Genomic DNA, 20,448 nt, shown 5'->3' on the forward strand with positions numbered 1-20,448 from the left:
GCTATAGCCCTCCACAGCTTTTTAAACAAATGCTCACCCATAAGGAATAGTCACTTAGCCCTACTGTAATGGACTTTGGAGAAAAAAGGGGAAAAGCTTCTTTGAGGTTGAACAAACTCAAAATGCAGTTCCTAAAATACATTGAATTAGACCCCCCCCATTGTATTCCCTATCTAAATAGAAGGCAGCTTCCAAAGTATATTGTCCTACATGGCCACCTGCACCAAGTAGCATAGGCTCTAATTGGGTAAGAAAAGGCAATAGAAGGGGAAGAAGGCTTTCACTAAGTATATGAATAGAAGAGGCATTTTTAAAAGTGTTAATTTGCAGAACACATACTTCTCCATAATTAAAGCAATACAGTAAACCTATTTTCAGCACAAAGTACCTCAGGAGGCAAAATGTGACTATTATTGGGTAGTAAGTAAATGAAAAGAGGGAAATAGTTTTGGGGGTGGCAAGAGAGAAGGCAAAGGAGGAAAATATGAACAATTGGTGGTTTATATCATCTAGAACAAAAAAATTAAGCATTTAGGTGGTAGAGAGTGAAAAAATAAAAAAATGTCCTGACCCCCTAAAGATTTAAGAAAATTTAACTTGATGTCACTATGCTCATGGACCGCAATTTTCAAACATCTCCAAAGGTCCCATACCTTTGAATGTTCCAAAAGGAAGTCTGGAAGGAGGTGAACCTGTGCCAGTAGCTCCGTATAGTTGTGACAACGAAAATAATAGATGTGGGAGAGTATGCTTTCTAGGGAGAAGTTCTCCAATGCTTTTTGGTGCTCTGAAACAAACAACAACAGGTCCTTAGATAATGATCTATTTATAATCTCTTACTATTTTGATGAGGGTGTGAAAATAATAAATTCATCAACAAATAAGATAAAAGGTTATACCTTCTATTAAAAAAAAAATTTACAAAAATGGAAGCATTACAAAAATTGGTTTCTCTGGACTATGCTACTGATTGGTTAAAATATCCAACTCCGAGTCATGGGGCAAGTTCTATTTTCAAGCTTTTCTACTGCTTTCTAAGATCTTGAGATAATCACTTAATGTCTATGATCTACCTCTCCCTCACATTTGTAGGAGGTAGGGTAAAACCTACATGGTGTCCATGCTTTTTGTAAGACCTAGGCTTAGGGGGAAGCTAGGTAGTGCAGTAGATAAAGCACCAGCCCTGGATTCAGGAGGACCTGGGTTCAAATCTGGCCTCAGACACTTGATACTTACTAGCTGTGTGACCCTGGGCAAGTCACTTAATCCTCACTACCCTGCCCCCCCTCAAAAAAAAAGACCTAGGCTTAAGCCCTGGCTCTATCGCTTACAAAGTATGTAAGGCTGAACAAATTATTTAACTTCTCTGAAACTTTTCCTTGTTTGTAAAATAGAAAAAATAAAACTCACACTAACTACTTCACAGGATTCTACAAGAAAAACTGTATACACCTTGAAAAGGTAATAAAAATATAAGTTAAAGCATTATTAATAAAAATATAAGCTATTATTAATGTGACCAGATCATGATTTCCATGTGTTTTACAGAGAAGGAATGTTTTAAAGTTTATTCCACTGCATTTTTTCTTCACATGCCTTTAAAATACCAAGGCGTTTCAAGGGAAAAAATTTATGATCATGTTTGCTAACTGAAGCGAAATACTTTTAAATTAAATTAGAAAAAGATGCAAAACAGAAGCACATCATTCTCGTTCTCTCCAAAGCAGCCAGCTGAAAATGAAATTCTTAGGTTTCAGAGATGTAGGTAGGCAGCTTGCCACATTAAGAACAAATACACTGGGGGCAGCTAGGTGGCGCAGTGGATAAAGCACCAGCCCTGGATTCAGGAGGACCTGAATTCAAATCCGATCTCAGATCCTTGACACTTACTAGCTGTGTCACCCTGGGCACGTCACTTAACCCTCATTGCCTGAAAACAAAAAAACAAACCCAAGAACAAATACACTTAAGAAGAGAAAAATTCAAAGCTTTAGAACTCAAAGGATCTTCAGAGGTCATCTAATGCAACCCCTTCATTTTATATGTGAGAAAACTGAGACCCAGGGAGAAGTGACTTGCTCAAATCATATGTACATTTGAGTAGCAAAGCTGGAATTTGAATACAAGTCCTTTGCCTCCAAATCTGGCACTCTTTCCACTATATCATACCAACAGCTATTACTTTAGTCACTAAATCTGTTTAATATTTCCAACAAACGACAAAATTAGATATTCTAGTAGGCCATATAAAATAGTGGTCAATAAAATATTTTGCTTTACACTTACATGCATGTGTCATATAATTTTATGAAACTCCATGAAGGCAGGGGCCATGTCATACTTTATATGTGCCTACCACAGCAAGGGCCGTGTGCTTTTGGCACAAAGCAAGTGATGAATAAATGCTAAACTGAATTGCATGACTGTCTATTCCAAGCAACAGACAATAATACATTCTACACAGCACATGAACGTGTATATTATACCATGAATAAAAGAACAATTATTAAGTACTTGCTATGTACTTAGTGGAACAGTTAGGTGGTACAGTGAATAGAGTGCCAAGCCTGGAGTCAGGAAGACTCCTTTTTCTGAGTTCAAATCTGGCCTCAGACACTTATTAGTTGTGTGACCCTGGGCAAATCACTTACTCCTGTTGGCTTCAGTTTTCATCTGTAAAATGAGCTGAAGAAGTAAATGGTAAACCACTCCAGTATCTTCACCAAGAAAACCCCAAAGGGGGTCACCAAGAGATGGACATGACTGAAGCTGCTGAACAGCAACAAAATGTACTAAGCACTATTATAAGTGCTGGGGAGACAAACAGAAAAGGTCAATTCCTGTTCTCAAGAGGCTCACTCTCTACTTGGGGAAGACGATGCACAAAGGTGAGTTCAGTTTTGGGGTGCATGTAAAGGTCCAGAGATCCTAAGGGTACAAACATAGAACAGGAAGCCTACGAAGGGGAGGAAGGAAGTAGGGATTCTAGGTTCTCTCTGACAAGAATGGGGATGGGAAGTCTGTCTGGCTAGGAAGGAAAGAGAAAAGGGACACTAGCAAGAAGGCTGGGCATGGAGATCTTGATGGCCTAGAGCATGGGAAAGCTGCCCACTTAATGCCAGCTCTGGCTGGGACCCTCCAGGCCATGGGTAACTAAGGAAGAAAGCTTCTACAGGGCCATATGGTACATACCACCACCACCACTACCCCTCCCACCCACAGGCTTATTCAAGTAAAAATAAGTGACTTATGAAAAGTATTCATTTATGTCAAAACATCTAAAGGCATGAAAGATTGGGGGGGGGGGGAGAAGCCATTTAAAAAACCATTAATTTACCTCACATGTAATTTTAAGGATCAGCACCTAAATATAATTACTTCTAATTACAAGTGTATGTAGGCTCCATGGACCTCATTTACTTTTATCTCCTGTCCTACAGGAAAGAACATCTCTTCTAAACTCACCTTCTTCCAAGTGTGATTCTGCAATACGGTGAAGATGCTGAACACAGGCTGTGGCAAGATCTACCACTCTGTCAACCATAAAACTTCCTTCTGTATCAAGGAATACAGCTTCACCTGCTACTCCTCCAAAACATTCTGGGATCTGTACATCTACTGCCAACTGCAGGCTGTAAAGAGAAACAAAAGTCAAAAGAAGTGAGTGTCACTCATGGCCTATGGCCACTAAAGCCTAAGGAGGAAGTAGACCTGTCAATTTCAAGCTCAGGGAAGAGTAAGTGTGACCCTGGCATCTTGGGGTTACCTGGGTCAGGCTAGGGCAAATGGAGGTTTTAACTATCTCTAAATTTACTCTGCTATAGCCTGCAGGGCATGGCTTTAAATTGACAGACCTAAATGTGGTAGTTATTTCTGGCTGGCATTACAACAAAACAAATTTATTTAAATGTAAAAATGAGATCTTTCAGAATAAAATAAAATATTTTCTAAGCAACAGTTAGAGTTAACCAGAGAAATAATTCCTATATTAATGAAAAAGCCTTAGTGTTTACTATGGGCCAAGTACAATGTTAAGTGTTGGGGATACAAATTCAAAAACAAAGACAGCTCTTGCCCTCAAGGAATTGCATTCTCATTCTACTACTGAATTACATTCTAATTCTACTATTCTAACACACAATGAGGAGTGATGGCCAGGGAAGGGGCACTTTGGTCAGGAAAATTATTGGGATAGTGAATGGCCTATAGGGAGTAGATTGGCAGACTTCATTTAAAAACAAGAGTTTATTTGATCATGGTTCATGATTGGGGGAGGGAGGGGAAGACCAAGAAGGTTGGCAATAAGGAGATGGCTGAAGTTTTCTGGAAAAGGTATTCAGGGAAAGGTGGTCCCCAATAAGGATAGAGAACCCAGGGGCAGATGAGAAGAAATGATAACAATAATAGCTACCTAAATAGTGTGATGACAGGTGAAGTAAAAGGCTGGGGAGTGGTATTTTATTCTTGTTGGGAAGTTGGAGAAGAGAACCTGTGATTTCATTGGCATGAGGAACTCCTGGCATGGAAAGTTTCTTTACCAACGAGATCAAGAATGTCAAGACCGTAACTTAAGAGATTTGCCTGGGGGCATCAGTAGGTTGGGTGACTGTCCAAGGTCACTAAGCTAGACCATGCCAAAGGCAGAACTTGAACCTAAGGCTGGCCCTTTACTATACCATGCTATCCTTTATCTTTATATATTCATGAAGAATATTAAAATGACACAAATACAAATTGAAGATGTTAAGAATAAACTCCTGACCTTTCAAAGATGACATGAGTGACAATTCCTATGCATGTTTACATGTTGTCTCTCTCTCCCATTAGACTGTGAGAGATCCTTGAAAGAAAGGACTATTTGTTTTTGCCTTTGTATTCCCATTGATTAGCACATCATCTGGAACATAGCAGGCACTTGTTAAATGCTAGTTGACTGAATGGCCGAACATTTTCTCTTAGAAAATACGCCTTGATTGTACTGTCCAGCAGAATGGGTTGTTTTCAACAATGCTGAAATCCACTAAAGCATTTCTTATGGTCTAATTCCCATAATAAAACAAAAATGCATATATATCAAGATGGGGCTCTTTAGTAATGGAAAAAAGTTAGCAATCTCTGATTTTGTTTTATACCTATATAGACATAAAAGCTTCCAGGTTTAAATTTTTTTTTACTGAACACAGAAGCCCTACTACAACTTAGAAGCCCTTTAAATAACTTTACATGTTAATATGCACATTTTTAAAAAGTGACATTTTTCTTTTTACCATAACTGTGTTTTTCCAACACCTGGTGTACCACAAATCTCTGTTGTTTTGGTTAGGGGTATTCCACCACCCATAATATTATCCAGCGCTGAACAAAAAGTAATTATGAAGCCCTGGGTGTGTTCTTGCTCAAGAAGTTCCAATGCTGTACATTTCTTGCCTGATGCAGATACAGAAGGATATGTTGATATATCTATGGGGCATTCCCGCCTTATTATTTGTATTGTTTCCAGAGCCTCATCTTTAGAGATCCCAAGTTCTGAAAGTTAAAAGAAAATTAAATATAATTAAAAAAAAACCTTTAAGATCAAAGCCTATAAAATACTCAATCATGTATTTATCTTCTCTTGCTTTAATCAAGGACAAGGTCCTGGGTGTGCAGAAACAGCAATATAACTTGATTATGAGCCTGGAACTCATCTTCCATTTAAAATTATTATCTTATACCATATGCCACAATAAATATTAAATGGATATATGATCTTATTAAAAATCATATGAAAAATTATAAAAGAAGTTGATCATATACTTGGGTAGAAGATGTACTAGAGATAGAGGTAATTATGGAATATAAAATTGATAATTTTGATTACCTGAAATTATGCTTCTGCACAAACAAAATTAAGGCACCTAGGATAAAAAGGAGAGTGGTTGGGGGTGGGGGGGAGATATGGAGCCAAGATGGCAGAGGAAGGCTGTGACTCTCCGTGCTCCAACAAATTCGTCCACATACTTTAAAAAAAAAATGTCATAAGACAACTCCTGGAGCAGCAAAACCCACAAAAGAACAGTGAAACTATCTTCCAGCCAAAGACAGCTTAAATAGATGGCAGGGATTGTCTGCTGTTTGGGGTGAGAGAGGAACTCAGCACACAGTGCAGATCCAGCCCCAGGCAGCCGTACCTCTGGAGCCTCGTAATCTTCAGTGACAGTGGCTTCTTCTGAAACTCAACTCATGGGCCAATGAGAGGGTGCAGAGGTTGCCTGAGGGGAAACAGTGTGGGTCTCTGCTGGAACAAAGGCCAAGCATGTTGCACAGGAAGCCGACTTATGTTGCAGAGGCCCAGTGGGGGAGGGGCACAGGCGCGCCAAGCTTTAGACCATAGAGAATCAGATTTCAATCAGATTTTTGCTTCCAGGTGAAAGAGCAAGTAGGCCAGTGGTTACTTACAGGCCAGGCAGGCTGAGAACAAGCCTAATCATACCATTTGGAACCCCCTGTAGCTTGGGACAGTGCATCCTGAAAGCAGCACCAAACATTAAGGAGTTAAAAGCCAAGAAATAGGTGGTCAAGATGAGCAGGCAGAGAAAGCGGCAGACCACTGAAAGTTTCTTTGGTGGCAAGGTAGATCAAAATATACCCTCAGAAGAAGATAAAAAAGTCAAAGCTCCTACATCCAAAGCTCCCAAGAAAAATATGAATTGGTCTTAGGCCATGGAAGAAAAAAGAACTTTGAAGATAAAGTAAGAGAGGTAGAGGGAAAAATTAGAGAAGTAGAAGAAAAAATGGAAAGAGAAATGAGAGTGATGCAGGAGGGTCATGAAAAAAAAGTCAACAGCTTGAAAAGCCAAATTGGCCAAATGAAAAAGGAGGTACATCAACTCTCTGAAGAAAATCATTGCTTAAGAATTAGGATAGAGGGGGCACCTAGGTGGCTCAGTGGATAAAACACCAGCCCTGGATTCAGGAGGACCTGAGTTCAAATCTGACCTCAGACACTTGACACTTACTAGCTGTGTGACCCCAGGCTAGTCACTTAACCCTCATTGCCCCACCCCCCCAAAAAAAAGTTAATTATTCCGGGGCAGCTAGGTGGTGCAGTGGATACAACACCGGCCCTGGAGTCAGGAGGACCTGAGTTCAAATCCGGCCTCAGGCACTTAACACTTACTGACTGTGTGACCCTAGGCAAGTCACTTAACCCTCACTGCCCTGCAAAAAACAAAACAATAAATAAACCAGGATAACACAAGATCTAGCAGCTTCTACATTAAAGGACCAAAGGACATGGGACATGATATTCCAGAGGGCAAAGAAAGCGGGATTACTACCAAAAATCACCTACACAGCAAAACTGTGTATACTCTTTCAGGGGAAAAAATGGGACTTCAAAGAAAAAAAGGACTTTCAGGCATTTGTGATGAAAAGACCTGAACGGAACAGAAAATTTGACTTCCAAATACAAGACCCTAGAAAAGCATTAAAAGGTAAACAGGAAAAAGAAATCATGAGGGATATTAAAAGGTTAAAGTTCTTACATTCCTACATGGGAAGATAATACTTCCAACTCATAAGAACTTTCTCAGTATTAGGGTAGCTGAAAAGAATTTACTTAGAGGGCACAGGTATGAATTGAATATGAAGAGATAATATCTGTAAAGCATTTATTTTTGGTTTGTCCTTGTTTTTTGTGGGGCAGGAAGGATGGGGTGGCTTTTGGCTGGGGCCGGATTTGGGTTTGGGGCCCTCGGGACCAGGGCTGGTGCTTTGTCGACTGTGTCACCTACTTGACCCATGATAACATCTTTAAAATAAAGTTAAGGGGTAAGAGGAATGCACTGGAAGAAAGGGAAAAGGAGAGGGGGAAGGTGATAAAGTAGCTCACATAAAAGAAACATGAAGCTTACGGAGTAGAGGGGAACATGGGGAATGAGCAGGGGAATGAGTGGGCCTTACTCATCAAAACTGGCTCAAAGAGGGAATAACATACACACTCAAGTAGGTATAGTAATATATCTTGCCCCAAGGAAAAGTGGGAGGGGAAGGGGATAAGGGGGGGAGAGGCAAAGGGAGAGCAGATTGGAGGAGGGGACAGTAAAAAGCAAAACACTTTTGAGGAGGGATAGGATGAAAGAAGATAGAAAATAGAGTAAATATCAAGGGGAGAGAATAGGATAGAGGGTAATACAGTTAGCAATAGTAATTGTGAAAGAAATGAGCAAGATGCTATCAGAAGGATGTATGTAAAATGCAAACCATCAACAGAGAAAGAACTGATGATATCTGAATACAGATTGAAGTATAATTTTATTTTTTAGTTCCTCTTTCTAAAGTTATTTTGTCTGTTTTCTTTCATAACCTGACTAATGTGAAGATGTTTTGCATGACTGCATATGTATGACTTATACTGAATTACTTGATTTCTGAGGGAGGAAGAAAATTTGGAACACAAAGTTAAAAAAAAAAAAACAATGTGAAAAAAATTTGTGGTTTTTTTTACATGTAACTTGGGGAAAACCCTAGATAGATAGATAGATGAATTAATTAATTAATAAAAGGAAAGTGGTCAAATGGGAAAATATCTTTGTATAAAATTTCTCTGATAAGGGTTTGTATATTTGAGGTTCATAAACAGATGAACCCTAATAGGTAAATGCTCAAAAGATATGATGTTTTTTAAAAACTGCAAACTATTAACCATGTGAAATAATGCTCTGAATCACTAGTATTACTGAAAAATGCAAATTAAAGCAACCCTGATTCACCTTATACCACGCAAATTAGCAGAGGAGAAAAAATAATAATCAATGTTGGAGGGGTTGTGAGAAAATAGGCATACTAGTACATTGTTGGTGAAGCTGTAAATCAGTGCAATTATTTTGGAAAGAAACTTGGAATTATTCAAATAAAGTGATTAAAATGTCCATACCTTTTAAGCCAGACATTCCACTACTAGGTTTTTACCCCAAAGATGTCATTGATAAGAAGATAGGCCCTATATACACCAAAATATTTATAGCAGCCCTTTTTGTGATAGCAAAGAATTGGAAACAAAGTAGATGCCCATTGATTGGGAAATAGCTAAACAAACCATGGAATAGGAATGTAATGGAATATTGTTGTGGCATAAGAGACAACAAATATGATAAAGGAAAGCATACAAATATTTACACAATCTGATGAAGAATCAAGTAATCAGAGGGGCAGGGGGACCTTAGTTCAAATCCGGCATCAGACACTTAACACTTACTAGCTGTGTGACCCTGGGCAAGTCACTTAACCCCAATTGCCTCACCAAAAAACAACAACAACAAACAAAACAAACAAACAAACATTAAAAAGAAAAAGACTCAAGTAATCAGAGGCAAGAAAAAAAATATACATAGTGACTAAAAGAAAGGAAATGGAAATTACCACCCAACAATCAAAAGTGAATGTTGTGAAACTGCAAAGAAAAGATTTGAGAAGAAACTCCTTCCCCCTCGCTTGATAGGAGTGAAAATTCACTGATTTGGTACAATGCACATATTTTTCATACTTTTTTCAAAGTATTTATAAGTTTTACTTATTTTCTTTTTTTTCCTTTAAAAAAAATTGTTATATATGAGGCTCTCTGGAAGAAGAAGAAGAAGAGGAGGATTCTGAGGGTAATGGTGGTCATGTTAAAAAAGTGAAAAAGAGGGGGCGGCTAGGTGGCGCAGTGGATAAAGCACCGGCCCTGGATTCAGGAGTACCTGAGTTCAAATCCGGCCTCAGACACTTGACACTTACTAGCTGTGTGACCCTGGGCAAGTCACTTAACCCCCATTGCCCTGAAAAAAAAACAAAAATGAAAAAAAAAAAAAGAAAAAAAAACAAACAAAAAAGTGAAAAAGATCAATAAAAATTATGTGGATACTATAGTATTTAATGTCATTAAGCTTTTTTTAAACTACATATTTTAAAGATATTTATCTGTTATGCTTTCTTAATGTTCAGGGAGGGTGTCAAGTGATTTATCACTGTCTTCCAGGTCTTACATAAGAACAAGAGAGGGACAGCAACTCTCTACCCCCAACCCAATAATGGGTCTCTTGTCTCCCCCTGCTGGTCAAATAATTTCAGAACTATTTTGTTTCAACACATTTTTCAAACTTTCTCCCCCAAGAAGGTCTTTCCTTTCTGTAAAATGAGACATCATTTATGAAGTTGGATGCACATTCATGTCCCATTCAGAAGAGCAGCAAAAATGTGGAAAGTACACCGGACTAGAAACAAAAGTCCTGAATTAGTCCTGATTTTGCCATTTGCTAACCTTGTCATTTACTTAACTACCTAGGCTTTGCCTTCCTCATCTATAAAATGGACTCCTAATGCCCTGCTTACTTCACAGGGTTATTGTGATCAAATAAGAAGGGCACTTATTTCTTCAAGGGTAAAACTCATCCAACTAAGTATAGCACTGAATGATCTTGGGACTGCATTTAGGCTTCCTAAGTCCTATGTAAGTAAAGTTAGTGACACTGGTCATCGGCAGAGAATACCTCTTCTAGCCCCACCTCACGTATAACAAAATCATGGGTCAATAATAATCTTAGATTGTGTTAAGTTTCCCAAATAGGCTGAGAATGACCACTTGACATTATCTGACGGCACAAAGAAAAGTGGTCAGGTTTTAGAATTTAGTGGTAGCAAAGCAGTAATTCAGGTATTTAAAGGAATTCCAGGCATAGAAATTTTTAAAATTTGAGTTTCTACTAATGGTGAAAACACCATTAGAATTTTTGTTGAATCCAGAAACCTTATTAACAGAGGCCGAATGTCTTAGCTGATGATTTTCTTGACATTATTAAAATAGCAAAACAACCCTCAATGTCAAATCTACCACGTAGAAATGATTCAGACATGCATTTCAGCAACAGACAGCATAAACAGCCATTGCTAAGAGGCATAAAATTCCTATCTTCTATGCTGCTGGCTTATCCCACAATGAGATACTGAAGCTCAGATTTGTCATCAGACTTGTTTATTAAAGAAATCCAAAGATGGTGTGATTTACTATGAAGAAAATTTTCTCACTGTATTTGATAGAGGTATAAACAAATGAAATCGCTCAATCTTTCAACTCAAACTTGGGGGGGAGGGAGGGGGCGGGCAGATCTCAGTGGACGTTTTCCTTTGAAAACAAAACAAAACAAACTTGGTCAATGACTCAGCCACTGAGTGTATCACTCCCTGACTGACTATGGCTATCAGCATTCCTGACCTGAAAGCTCTCAGGAGGCCAAGAAAAAGTTCCTGGTCATTGGGCCTTCCCAGGGTATACATATATAGATCTAGCCTTGATATATGAGTGATCTGACCAAATGGAAAGTAGAAAACAGAAATGAGAATTACTCAATCTCCATTCTCACCTTATCCAATGATAACAATCATTCTAACCTTAACTCGACATAATACAGGATATTTATGTAGATAGACAACTTGTACAACTACTTAATAATGTCTTGCTCTCCTAGTCCCAGTTAATGAGGTTTGCCACTAGAAAGAATATGTCCAGAAAAGATCAAGCAGATGTATATAACCAGATGTATGCATATTATGTTATTGGTAAGGATTACAAGCTGTGAAAGCCGTCATTAGAAAAGAAGTCTTATTTCAATTGATATCTTTTATGTGGATTTTTTTGCAGAAGTCTGAAAGGAACTGTATTGTTGAGGGTCCTTATGAAAACTATACTAACTATAAAATTCTTGACATTGCCTAGCAGTTCCTTCAACTCTTCTCCAAATAAATGTGGAAGGGAATCCATCAAATCACCCTGAGCAAGATTTATCCTCAAGACACACAGCAAAGTATTAACTTCAACTTAAATCTCTGGCTATGTGTTCCGTGAAATATTGGTTTTAGTCCCCCCAAATGAATGAGGAGATGTGAGGTGAAATGAGAAATGCATGACAGAACAAGTGACAGACACCATAGCTAAAGAGGATTTCAGTAAGTAGAGAGAAAGGAAGGCATACCACAAATGGGAGATGACATATGAATATGCAAAGAGAAAAGTGGGAGGATGAAAGCAGGGAACAGATACTAGTCCAGTGAATTTAAAAAGCATATATCTGTATCTATGTCTATTTATCTATATCTATACCTATGGACTTTCAGTTAAGATGGCCACATGTAACTTCTAGAGGAGCTCAGCTCTCCCACAAACACTCAATAGCTAAAAATGCTTAAGGACTAATGATAGTGAAAATCAAAGAGAAATAGCTTCAAGCTCCTATATCCAGGCCAAGACTTTGCAAGAACACTGCCAGAAGCCTTTAAAACATAATCCGGGGATAAAAAGCCAGCACCTGACCTAGGGCCTAAAACTAGCTGTATTGGCCTTACCCTGTCTGAGTAACAGGGAATAGACCAGCAGCCAGAGATTACTTGCATAGGGAAAAAAGTAATCATGTACACTGGGTAGTACATACATCTAACTTCTGGCCTTTTTGAAAGGCTCCTGGAAACCTTCAAAGGAGTCACAGCAGGAGACATCCCATCAGATTCAAGAATTCTGAAGATGATAGAGTTTGTCCCTAACACAAAATACCAATCTAGAAACTGAAGCAGGAGAGAGGAACAAGTAGAAGAAAATATCAAACACAATAGAGAAATACTATTGGTTAAAAGAATCCAGAATATGAAAGTAACAATACAACAACTAAAAATAATACCTCAGAGGGAAAAAAAATGGTTTGGCCACATGGATGGGAAAAGTACCTGGGGGAAAAAATGAAGCAAAATTAAAAATTAGAGCCCTCAAGGAAAGATTAGAATGGGGGAAAACCTTAGCTAAGTTTTGGACTCCCTGAAAAATAAAATTGAGGGGTAAGAGACAGGGAGACTGGGAGAATGGAGAAAGGAAAGGACGAAAGGGGTAAAATATCTTATAAAAAAGATGTGCAAAAGGAAGAGCTTTTACAGGGGAGAGGAAAATTGGAGGTGGGCATAGCAGGCAGCACTTGATCATCATTGGAACTGGCTCAAAGAGGGATTAACACACTCACTTGGGTATATAAATCTATCTTACTCTACAGGAATTTAGGAAAAGAAAGGGATAAAAGGGTGAGGACTGATAGGGAGAGCAGACTGGGAGAGGTAGTAGCTAATACTGGAACACATCTGAGTTACTATATTAAGATGTAGGTATAAGATTTATTTTAGTCCTTTTTCTATTTCACACAATTAAGTATTTAGCCTTGACATCTGTTTACTAGATATATATTTCTGTGTAAGATAAGGTCCTTTAATTTCTCATAATGGCAGGGGGATAATTAGCCAAATGATGCAAGGATTTGTGAAAACAGGATATAATTCTGTTATTTAGTTAATATCATAATTGTTTCAGTTCTGTGTTAAGGAAAGGAATATCAGCACAAGTAGTTATCTCAGAAGAAGAATGGCTTGTGGTATATCTTGAAAATGCCTTAAAGAAACATCGACTTTTGTTAGCGGTTTTTCATTTGTACATGACTAGATGTTTAAAATGTTTCTTGGGGAGATCAGAGCTCCTAAACCTTCTTCCAAAGCTCTGACTTTTAGAGGTTCAGTTTCTCCTTAATAAGGTTACAATGAATCTCTTCATCTTGGTCAGCCTAAGCTTGCAATGAATTTAAGGTAGAGAAGCTTGCTGTGTTCTACTCTGGCTTAGGGAGAGGCAGATCCTTTTATCTAGATAGCTGAAGGTTTCTCTGTGGAGGGGGGAGGTGTCACTTGGGGGACTCCATTAAAGAGGACATTCTTTGAACTGAAAGCTCAAGGCTGGAGATAATCTCTATGTGCAGGGGTCAATTCTTGGCCCCACTTACCACCTACTCTTTATAAGCTTTGTGCCCCACCACCATAATTGTCTTTGGCCTGAGAGAGACTGCCAAACAACTATCCTTTTATTAATAACCTGCTGGCCTTATTAATATAATGATTAAATTACCCAGAAACTATGTCTCTCATTTTTTCATTCGTCACACTTTCAAAGCTTATCAACAATCTCTTAAATGTTAAATCTGATTGCCTTTTTTTCTCTAGGCCTTAATCTAGTTGGCAGCTAGGTGGCACAGTGGATAGAGCATTAGGCTTGGAATTAGATGTGAATTCAAATATGATCTCAGACACTAGCTGGCTGACCATGGGCAGGTCACTTAACCCTGTCTCAGTTTCTTCATCTGTAAAATGAGCTCGGAGAAGGAAAGGCAAACCATTCTAGTATCTTTGCCAAGAAAACCCTAAATGGGGTCATGAAGAATCAGGCATGACTAAAATGATTGAATAACATCCCAGTTGACCTGTTTTTAGACCACCCTTTACTCCTGCAATATATTTTCTTCTTTCCTGGTTTCCAAGAAAGCACTACTTACTTCTATAACCATTACCTCTCAGCATCCTTTGCTAGGTCCATCATTTACCTCTCATCACTTAAGCATAAATCCATACCCCCCCACACACTCTTTGCCCCTTTCTCTTGTCTACACTTTTTCTCTTACTCTCTCTTTCATTTACTCCCAGGTATTAAATTGCCATCACTATGCAATCCCTAATCTACTCTTAACTATAGTAACCTTCAGTCCTTGCACTGCCAGCTGGCCAACACTGATATATCAATATACTGCTGCCATCAACAAACTCACTATTTTTCTCTTTCACGTGCCTTACAATTTCTGTATTTCCACTAAAGGCACCACGATTCTTCTAGTCTCTGAAGTTAGTAATGTTGCCTTTATCTTCCATTCTTATGTTTCCCCGAACACCCTCTGCTCCCCGACCCACTCCCATAGGTAATCATTTGCTAGGTCTTCTCAATTCTAACCTCATAACATCTCTCACTTCTATTTCCCTTTTCACTTAAAGTGGAAAAGAAGTCTCCACTCCTAGTTTAGGTAACCTCCTTATTCTAGACTACAGTAATAATCTCCAAATTGGCCTCCTTGCCCCCACTTCCAAACTCCAATCTCTCTTCCAGAGTTACCCAAATCATCTTCCTAAGGGTACACACATAATCAAATCGCTCCCATGCTCAAAAGCATTCAGTCACCCCCAGTTGCCTCTAGGAAAATACAAATTTTAAAGGGATTGGACCAGCACCTGTGATTTCACTGACAGCAAACTACTAAATGATACCCTCATAACCTTAGAGATCTGCCTGGAGCACAGAGAGGTTAAGCAACTTACTTTAGGTTTACACAGTCTGTTCATATCAGAGATAGGACTTGAATCCAGATTTTCCTGTGTCTCTTCGGCCAGTATTCTATCCCCTACACCAAGGCTTCTTAACCTTTTTTTTTTTAACCTTTTTGGCAAAAGTGTGGTAAAGCCTCTGGACCCCTTCTGAGAATGTTTTTAAATGCATAAAAAAATACACAAGATTATACAAAGTAAACAAATTATAAAAAAGAATTATCCAAACATTTTATTTAAAAAACAAATGGGTTTTGGGGGATTTTTTGTGGTTAAAAAACCCCACAGAATTCGGTTTAAGCACATCGAGGCTGTCTGCACAACTTTCTCATCCCATCCCTCAGTCAGTCAATTCAACAAATATTTAGTAATCTCTTACAAGGTGCTAGGCACAGTGCAAAGCTTTCCTCATACAAAGGAAGGCAAGAATAAAAGCAGTCTAGGGGCAGCTACATGGCGCAGTGGATAGAGCAGCGGCCCTGGATTCAGGAGGACCTGAGTTCAAATCCGGCCTCAGACACTTAACACTTACTAGCTGTGTGACCCTGGGCAAGTCACTTAACCCCAACTGCCTCACCCAAAAAAAAAAGTACAAAAGCAGTCTAAAGGTGGAGAGAACATGCAAACAGCTAGGAAAATATGACACATATGTATATATACAAGACATGTGCGGATTTGTTTATATATGTATGTGTGTGTGTACACACAGTTGGAGACCATTAACCACAGGCCAGGATGAGGTGATGAGGGCCTAAACTGTACTTCTCTTTCGTTTTAAGGGAAAAGAATGAAACATAAGTGAGAGGTGTGATTAAGTTAAAGTTAAGAAGAGCTGGCGACTGATTTTGCGCACACACTCAAACAACACAGGTAATATAGAGCCGGTTGTTGCTCCACGGGCCCAGCTAATTCACCTCCTATTTACTGAAGTTCCTGGAGGGCAGGGATGGTTTTTGCCCTAATTGTCTCAGTGCCTGGAATGGACTACGTTCTCTACTCTCCTCAGTAGGGGCGTGTGGATAGATAGATAGATTAGATAGATAGATAGATAGATAGATAGATAGATAGATAGATAGATAGATAGATAGATAGATAGATAGATAGATAAGATAAGATAGATAGATACACACACCTACTGATGAGACTAGAGAACATACGTGTGTGTGTGTGTATAGACGCTTCCCTCAGCACACTTGCCTCGCCAGACAAATCCGAGAAGAGGGCGGGCGGCCCGGGGAAAGGTGCCCACGGGCCTGTGGGGCGCTGGACCCTGGGGGTGCCAGAGAGAATTGGGCAAACTGGCGGCCGCTTCCTGACCTACCTCTGCTAAGCTCCGAGGGCTTCAGCTCCAGGAGCTCCTCGGCCGTCTGGAAGCCGGCACTCACCAGTTTTACTCGCACGCCCGGGGCCAGAGGGTAGCTCCCCAAGTCCCGCTGCATGGCAGCAGCGAGAAGTTCCACCTGGCGGGACGGGTGGCCCGACGCACCACTAGCGTCAGGGATTTGGTCTAGGCGCCCAAAGCAAGAGCCACGCCCCCTTGCGTGACGTCAGACGTAAAGCCAACAGGGAGCTAAGCAGTGAGGTCCCCTCCCTTCGAGGGCGGGAACGGCGAGTCTCACGCCTTTTTCCGCTCCTGGACGCTCCGCCTTCCTACGCCTTAAAGCGACGAAGAGCGGCAGTTAGGGCAATGGAGAGCCCACGATGATGTCGCCGCCAGTGGCGAGCGGCTTTGGGACTACTGGGTGGGAGCGAGTGAGTCGTCGAGGGGACCCATTTCTTCCTCCACATACACCCCCAAGCAGTCGGTGGGGTGGCGTTAGCCCGCGCAGGCCTCACTTTTGGCTGGTCTGGAAACACCCCCCCCCATTTTCCACCGCCCCAAAAGTCTTCAAAAGATCCAGAAGGCCAAATCTGCCGCTACCCCTGGCCTCGTTCCCTGATTCACCTCCCTCAATGCTCCCGACATCCCCCTGGGCCCCTTCAACAACACCGCCTCTAAACCCCCTCCCCCCAATACTTTCCCGCTCTCGCAAGGGATTGTGGGCTGGGGGTCACGCCCGCGCCTCTACCTCGTTCTCGTTCTCGGCGTCGTCTTCATCCTCTCTGTCCCAGCCACTCCCACCGCCCCAAATCCTTTTTGCGTGGGGTGGTGGAGGTTCCCGAGACCATTAGCTCGCCGGTCCCTGTCTAGGAGATGGAGTAGTAACTGGAGGAGAAAGCAAGTAATGAGCAAACCGGAGAGGGAGGGCTCAGGTCAGGGGATGGATGATGGGACCTTAAGGAGGACCCAGTGAGGTCGGGGGGAGCAGGCCCTTGCCTGGAAAATGGCGGTGGAGTTGAAGGGCGTTTGTGGGATTCCGGCCTACCGGACCATGCTCTGGCACCCATAAGTAGGCTGTCAGAAGCCAGTCCCTTAATTGGTTTCTTTGTTGGTGTTGTTTATCCGCTAGGTAGGGGCGTCTGGCATTTCTAAGTAGATCGTGCTGAGAAATATATGCTTTAAAGTTTGTAACTCGCTCTACAAGTAACTCCTTTTAATCTCACAACCGTAGGAGATAGTGGTCATTTATTATCCTTATTTTACAAATGGGGAAATTGAGGCAAAGCATGATTTAGTGACTTGTCCAGGGTCACAGAGCAGGGAAAGTCTGAAGCTGGATTTTAACTCAGATTCTATTGACTCTAGGTCCAACACTGTATCCACTGTAGCACCCAGCCACTGCCTATATAAGACAGTAGACTGAACAGGTATCATTCTATACTATTTCATTTTAAATCTTAGAGCAAAGATAACCCTTAAAAAGCTCCAGCCCTGGATTCAGGAGGACCTGAGTTCAAATTCGGCTCAGACACTTGACACTAGCTTTGTGACCCTGGGCAAGTCACTTAACCCTCATTGCCCCGCAAAAAAACCAAACCAAAACAAAAATTCTGGCCAAAATTTGACCTTCCTGCTGCTTTGTCACGCAAGCACATGGTAGTTACTAAAAAGTGGCAATGGAAGGGCAGCTAGGTGGTGAAGTGGATAAAGCATTGGCCCTGAATTCAGGAAGACCTAAATTCAAATGTGACCTCAGACACTTGACCCTTAGCTGTGTGACCCTAGGCAAGTCACTTAGCCCTCCTTGCCCTGCCAAAAAAAAAAAAGTAGAAATGGTCTGTAGGAGGCACAAAAATGGTCACCCCCCCTGAACTAAACTCTCAGGCCTATTGGACAAATAAGGTTTGATTCTGAAAAGATTCTTCTAAGTTGGAGGTTCTTAACCTATTTTGAGTGTCATGAGCCCTTTTGGTGATTTTGGTGAAGCCTCTAGATTTCTTCTAAAGTTAATGTTTTTAAATGCATAAAATAAACTGCCAAGGAAACTAATTATATTTAAATAGTTACCAATTTTTCTAAAGTTTACAGAAGCTACATTAAAATCCCTGTTATAAATTGATTCTCACCCTTTATTTATAACAAATTAGGAATTTGAGGCCCATAGAGGTAGAGGGACTTGCAGAGTAGTAAGTGATAGACTTGGAATTCAAAACCCCTAGTCTTCTTGCTCCAAATCTAGTCCTTTTCCTACTGTACAGTACTTCCTTTATATAATTTTGTCTTATAAGCAGTCCCACTGGTGTGGTAGGACAAAAATAACTAGCTTTGTAGTCAGTGGACTTAAATTCTGTGACCTACTTGTGTTACATTGGTCAAGTCACTTCACCTCCCTGGCCTTCTGTTTTGTAGTATTTAAAATGAGGGAGTTAGACTCTAAGTTTATTAATTACTGATTATTTATTGAACCTCTACTTTGTTCAAGGCACTGAACACATAGTATTACTTATTCTAATGGAGTAGCTAGTGATAACTTTTAAATTGGTATAATTAAATTTAATAGTGAATGATAAAAGTAATAGTTATAATCCCCTATTACTGTCCAAAGCTGCCCCATCCTCTTAGTCACTCAGGTTTGCAACATAGGTATCATCCTCAACTCTTCCATCTCTCTCCCATATCCAGTCTATTGCCAAATTCTGTCGAGTCTACTAAGCAATATCTCCAGTGTATATTTTCCCTTCTCTTCTTTAACACTTTTACCACCTTGATGCAGGCCTTCATTGACTCATGTCTAGACCATTGCAGTAACCTTCTCTTGGCCTCCTTTCTCCATTCAGCTGCCAAAGTAGTCTTCCTAAAGCACAGGTCTGACTACATCATCCACTTATTCAGTAAATTTCACTAGCCTCCAAGTACCTCCAGGATCAAATATAAATTCCTGTTTGGGTTTTAAAGCCCTTTGTATCTGAGGCCCTTCATACCTTTCCAGCCTTCTTAAACTTTCATCCTCTCCACAACCTGGCCTCCTTGATGTTTTTCACACAAGACTCCATCTTCCAATTCCATCCATTTTCACTCACTGTCCCCATTGCCTGGGATGCCCTCCTTTGGCTTTGATTTCTGGCTTACTCAAATCTAAGCTAAAATTCCACCTTCCACAGGAGAGCTTTCCTGTTCCTTTTTTTTTTTTTTCCAGGGCAATGAGGGTTAAGTGACTTGCCCAGGGTCACACAGTTAGTAAGTGTCAAGTGTCTGAGGCTGGATTTGAACTCATGTCCTCCTGAATCCAGGCCCGGTGCTTTATCCACTGCGCCACCTAGCTGTCCCCTGCTGTTCCTTCTTAATATTAGTTCCTTTCTGCTGAGATTATCCTCAAATGTCTTCATTTATTCTCCTTAGGTATTTACTAAATGCCTATATGTCAGGCACTGTGCTTAGTTCTTGAAATACAAAGAAAGGCAACAGGCAGTTCCTGTTCTCAAGGATTCACAGTCTAATAGGGGAGACAACATGAAAATAACTATAAAAAAAGATACATGTGAAAAATGAGATAAATTAGGGATGATCAATAGAGTATTATTTATCACTAGCATTAAAAATAAGCGGAGGGGGGCAGCTAGATGGCACAGTGGATAAAGCACTGGCCCTGGATTCAGGAGTACCTGAGTTCAAATTCGGCCTCAGACACTTGGCACTTACTAGCTGTGTGACCCTGGGCAAGTCACTTAACCCCGATTGCCTCACTAAAAACAAAAAACAAACAAACAAACAAAAATAAGCGGAGGGCAACTAGGTGGCACAGTGGATGGAGCACCAGCCCTAGATTCAGAAAGACCTGAGTTTAAATCTGTCCTCAGACACTTAACACTTACTAGCTGTGTGATCCTGGGCAAGTCACTTAACCCCAATTGCCTCACCAAAAAAAAAAAAAAAAGATCAGG

General features: G+C 40.4%; 2 protein-coding genes across 3 annotated transcripts in view; one reads left to right on the plus strand and one right to left on the minus strand.

The window, feature by feature from the left end:
• The window catches only part of RAD51C (RAD51 paralog C), a 58,274-nt gene extending 41,599 nt beyond the window's left edge, over positions 1 to 16,675 (minus strand). The window contains exons 1-4 of one of the 2 annotated variants that reach the window (XM_044003992.1): positions 16,508 to 16,675; positions 5,268 to 5,526; positions 3,466 to 3,632; positions 654 to 787 (exon numbers count right to left, since the gene is read on the minus strand). In XM_044003992.1, the coding sequence (XP_043859927.1) occupies positions 654 to 787; positions 3,466 to 3,632; positions 5,268 to 5,526; positions 16,508 to 16,625 (678 nt within the window). In that variant the 5' untranslated portion in view covers positions 16,626 to 16,675. The remainder of the gene's footprint in view (positions 1 to 653; positions 788 to 3,465; positions 3,633 to 5,267; positions 5,527 to 16,507) is intronic. The other variant, XM_044003991.1, reaches the window with a different exon arrangement.
• A 174-nt stretch (positions 16,676 to 16,849) lies between these two features.
• TEX14 (testis expressed 14, intercellular bridge forming factor) overlaps positions 16,850 to 20,448 on the plus strand; it is a 183,886-nt gene continuing 180,287 nt past the window's right edge. Inside the window, exon 1 of the mRNA XM_044003986.1 lies at positions 16,850 to 16,938. The gene's annotated coding sequence lies outside the window, so the exon portion shown is untranslated. The remainder of the gene's footprint in view (positions 16,939 to 20,448) is intronic.

The sequence above is a fragment of the Dromiciops gliroides genome, chromosome 4 (genome assembly GCF_019393635.1).
Source record: "Dromiciops gliroides isolate mDroGli1 chromosome 4, mDroGli1.pri, whole genome shotgun sequence".
Taxonomy (NCBI): Eukaryota; Metazoa; Chordata; class Mammalia; order Microbiotheria; family Microbiotheriidae; genus Dromiciops; species Dromiciops gliroides.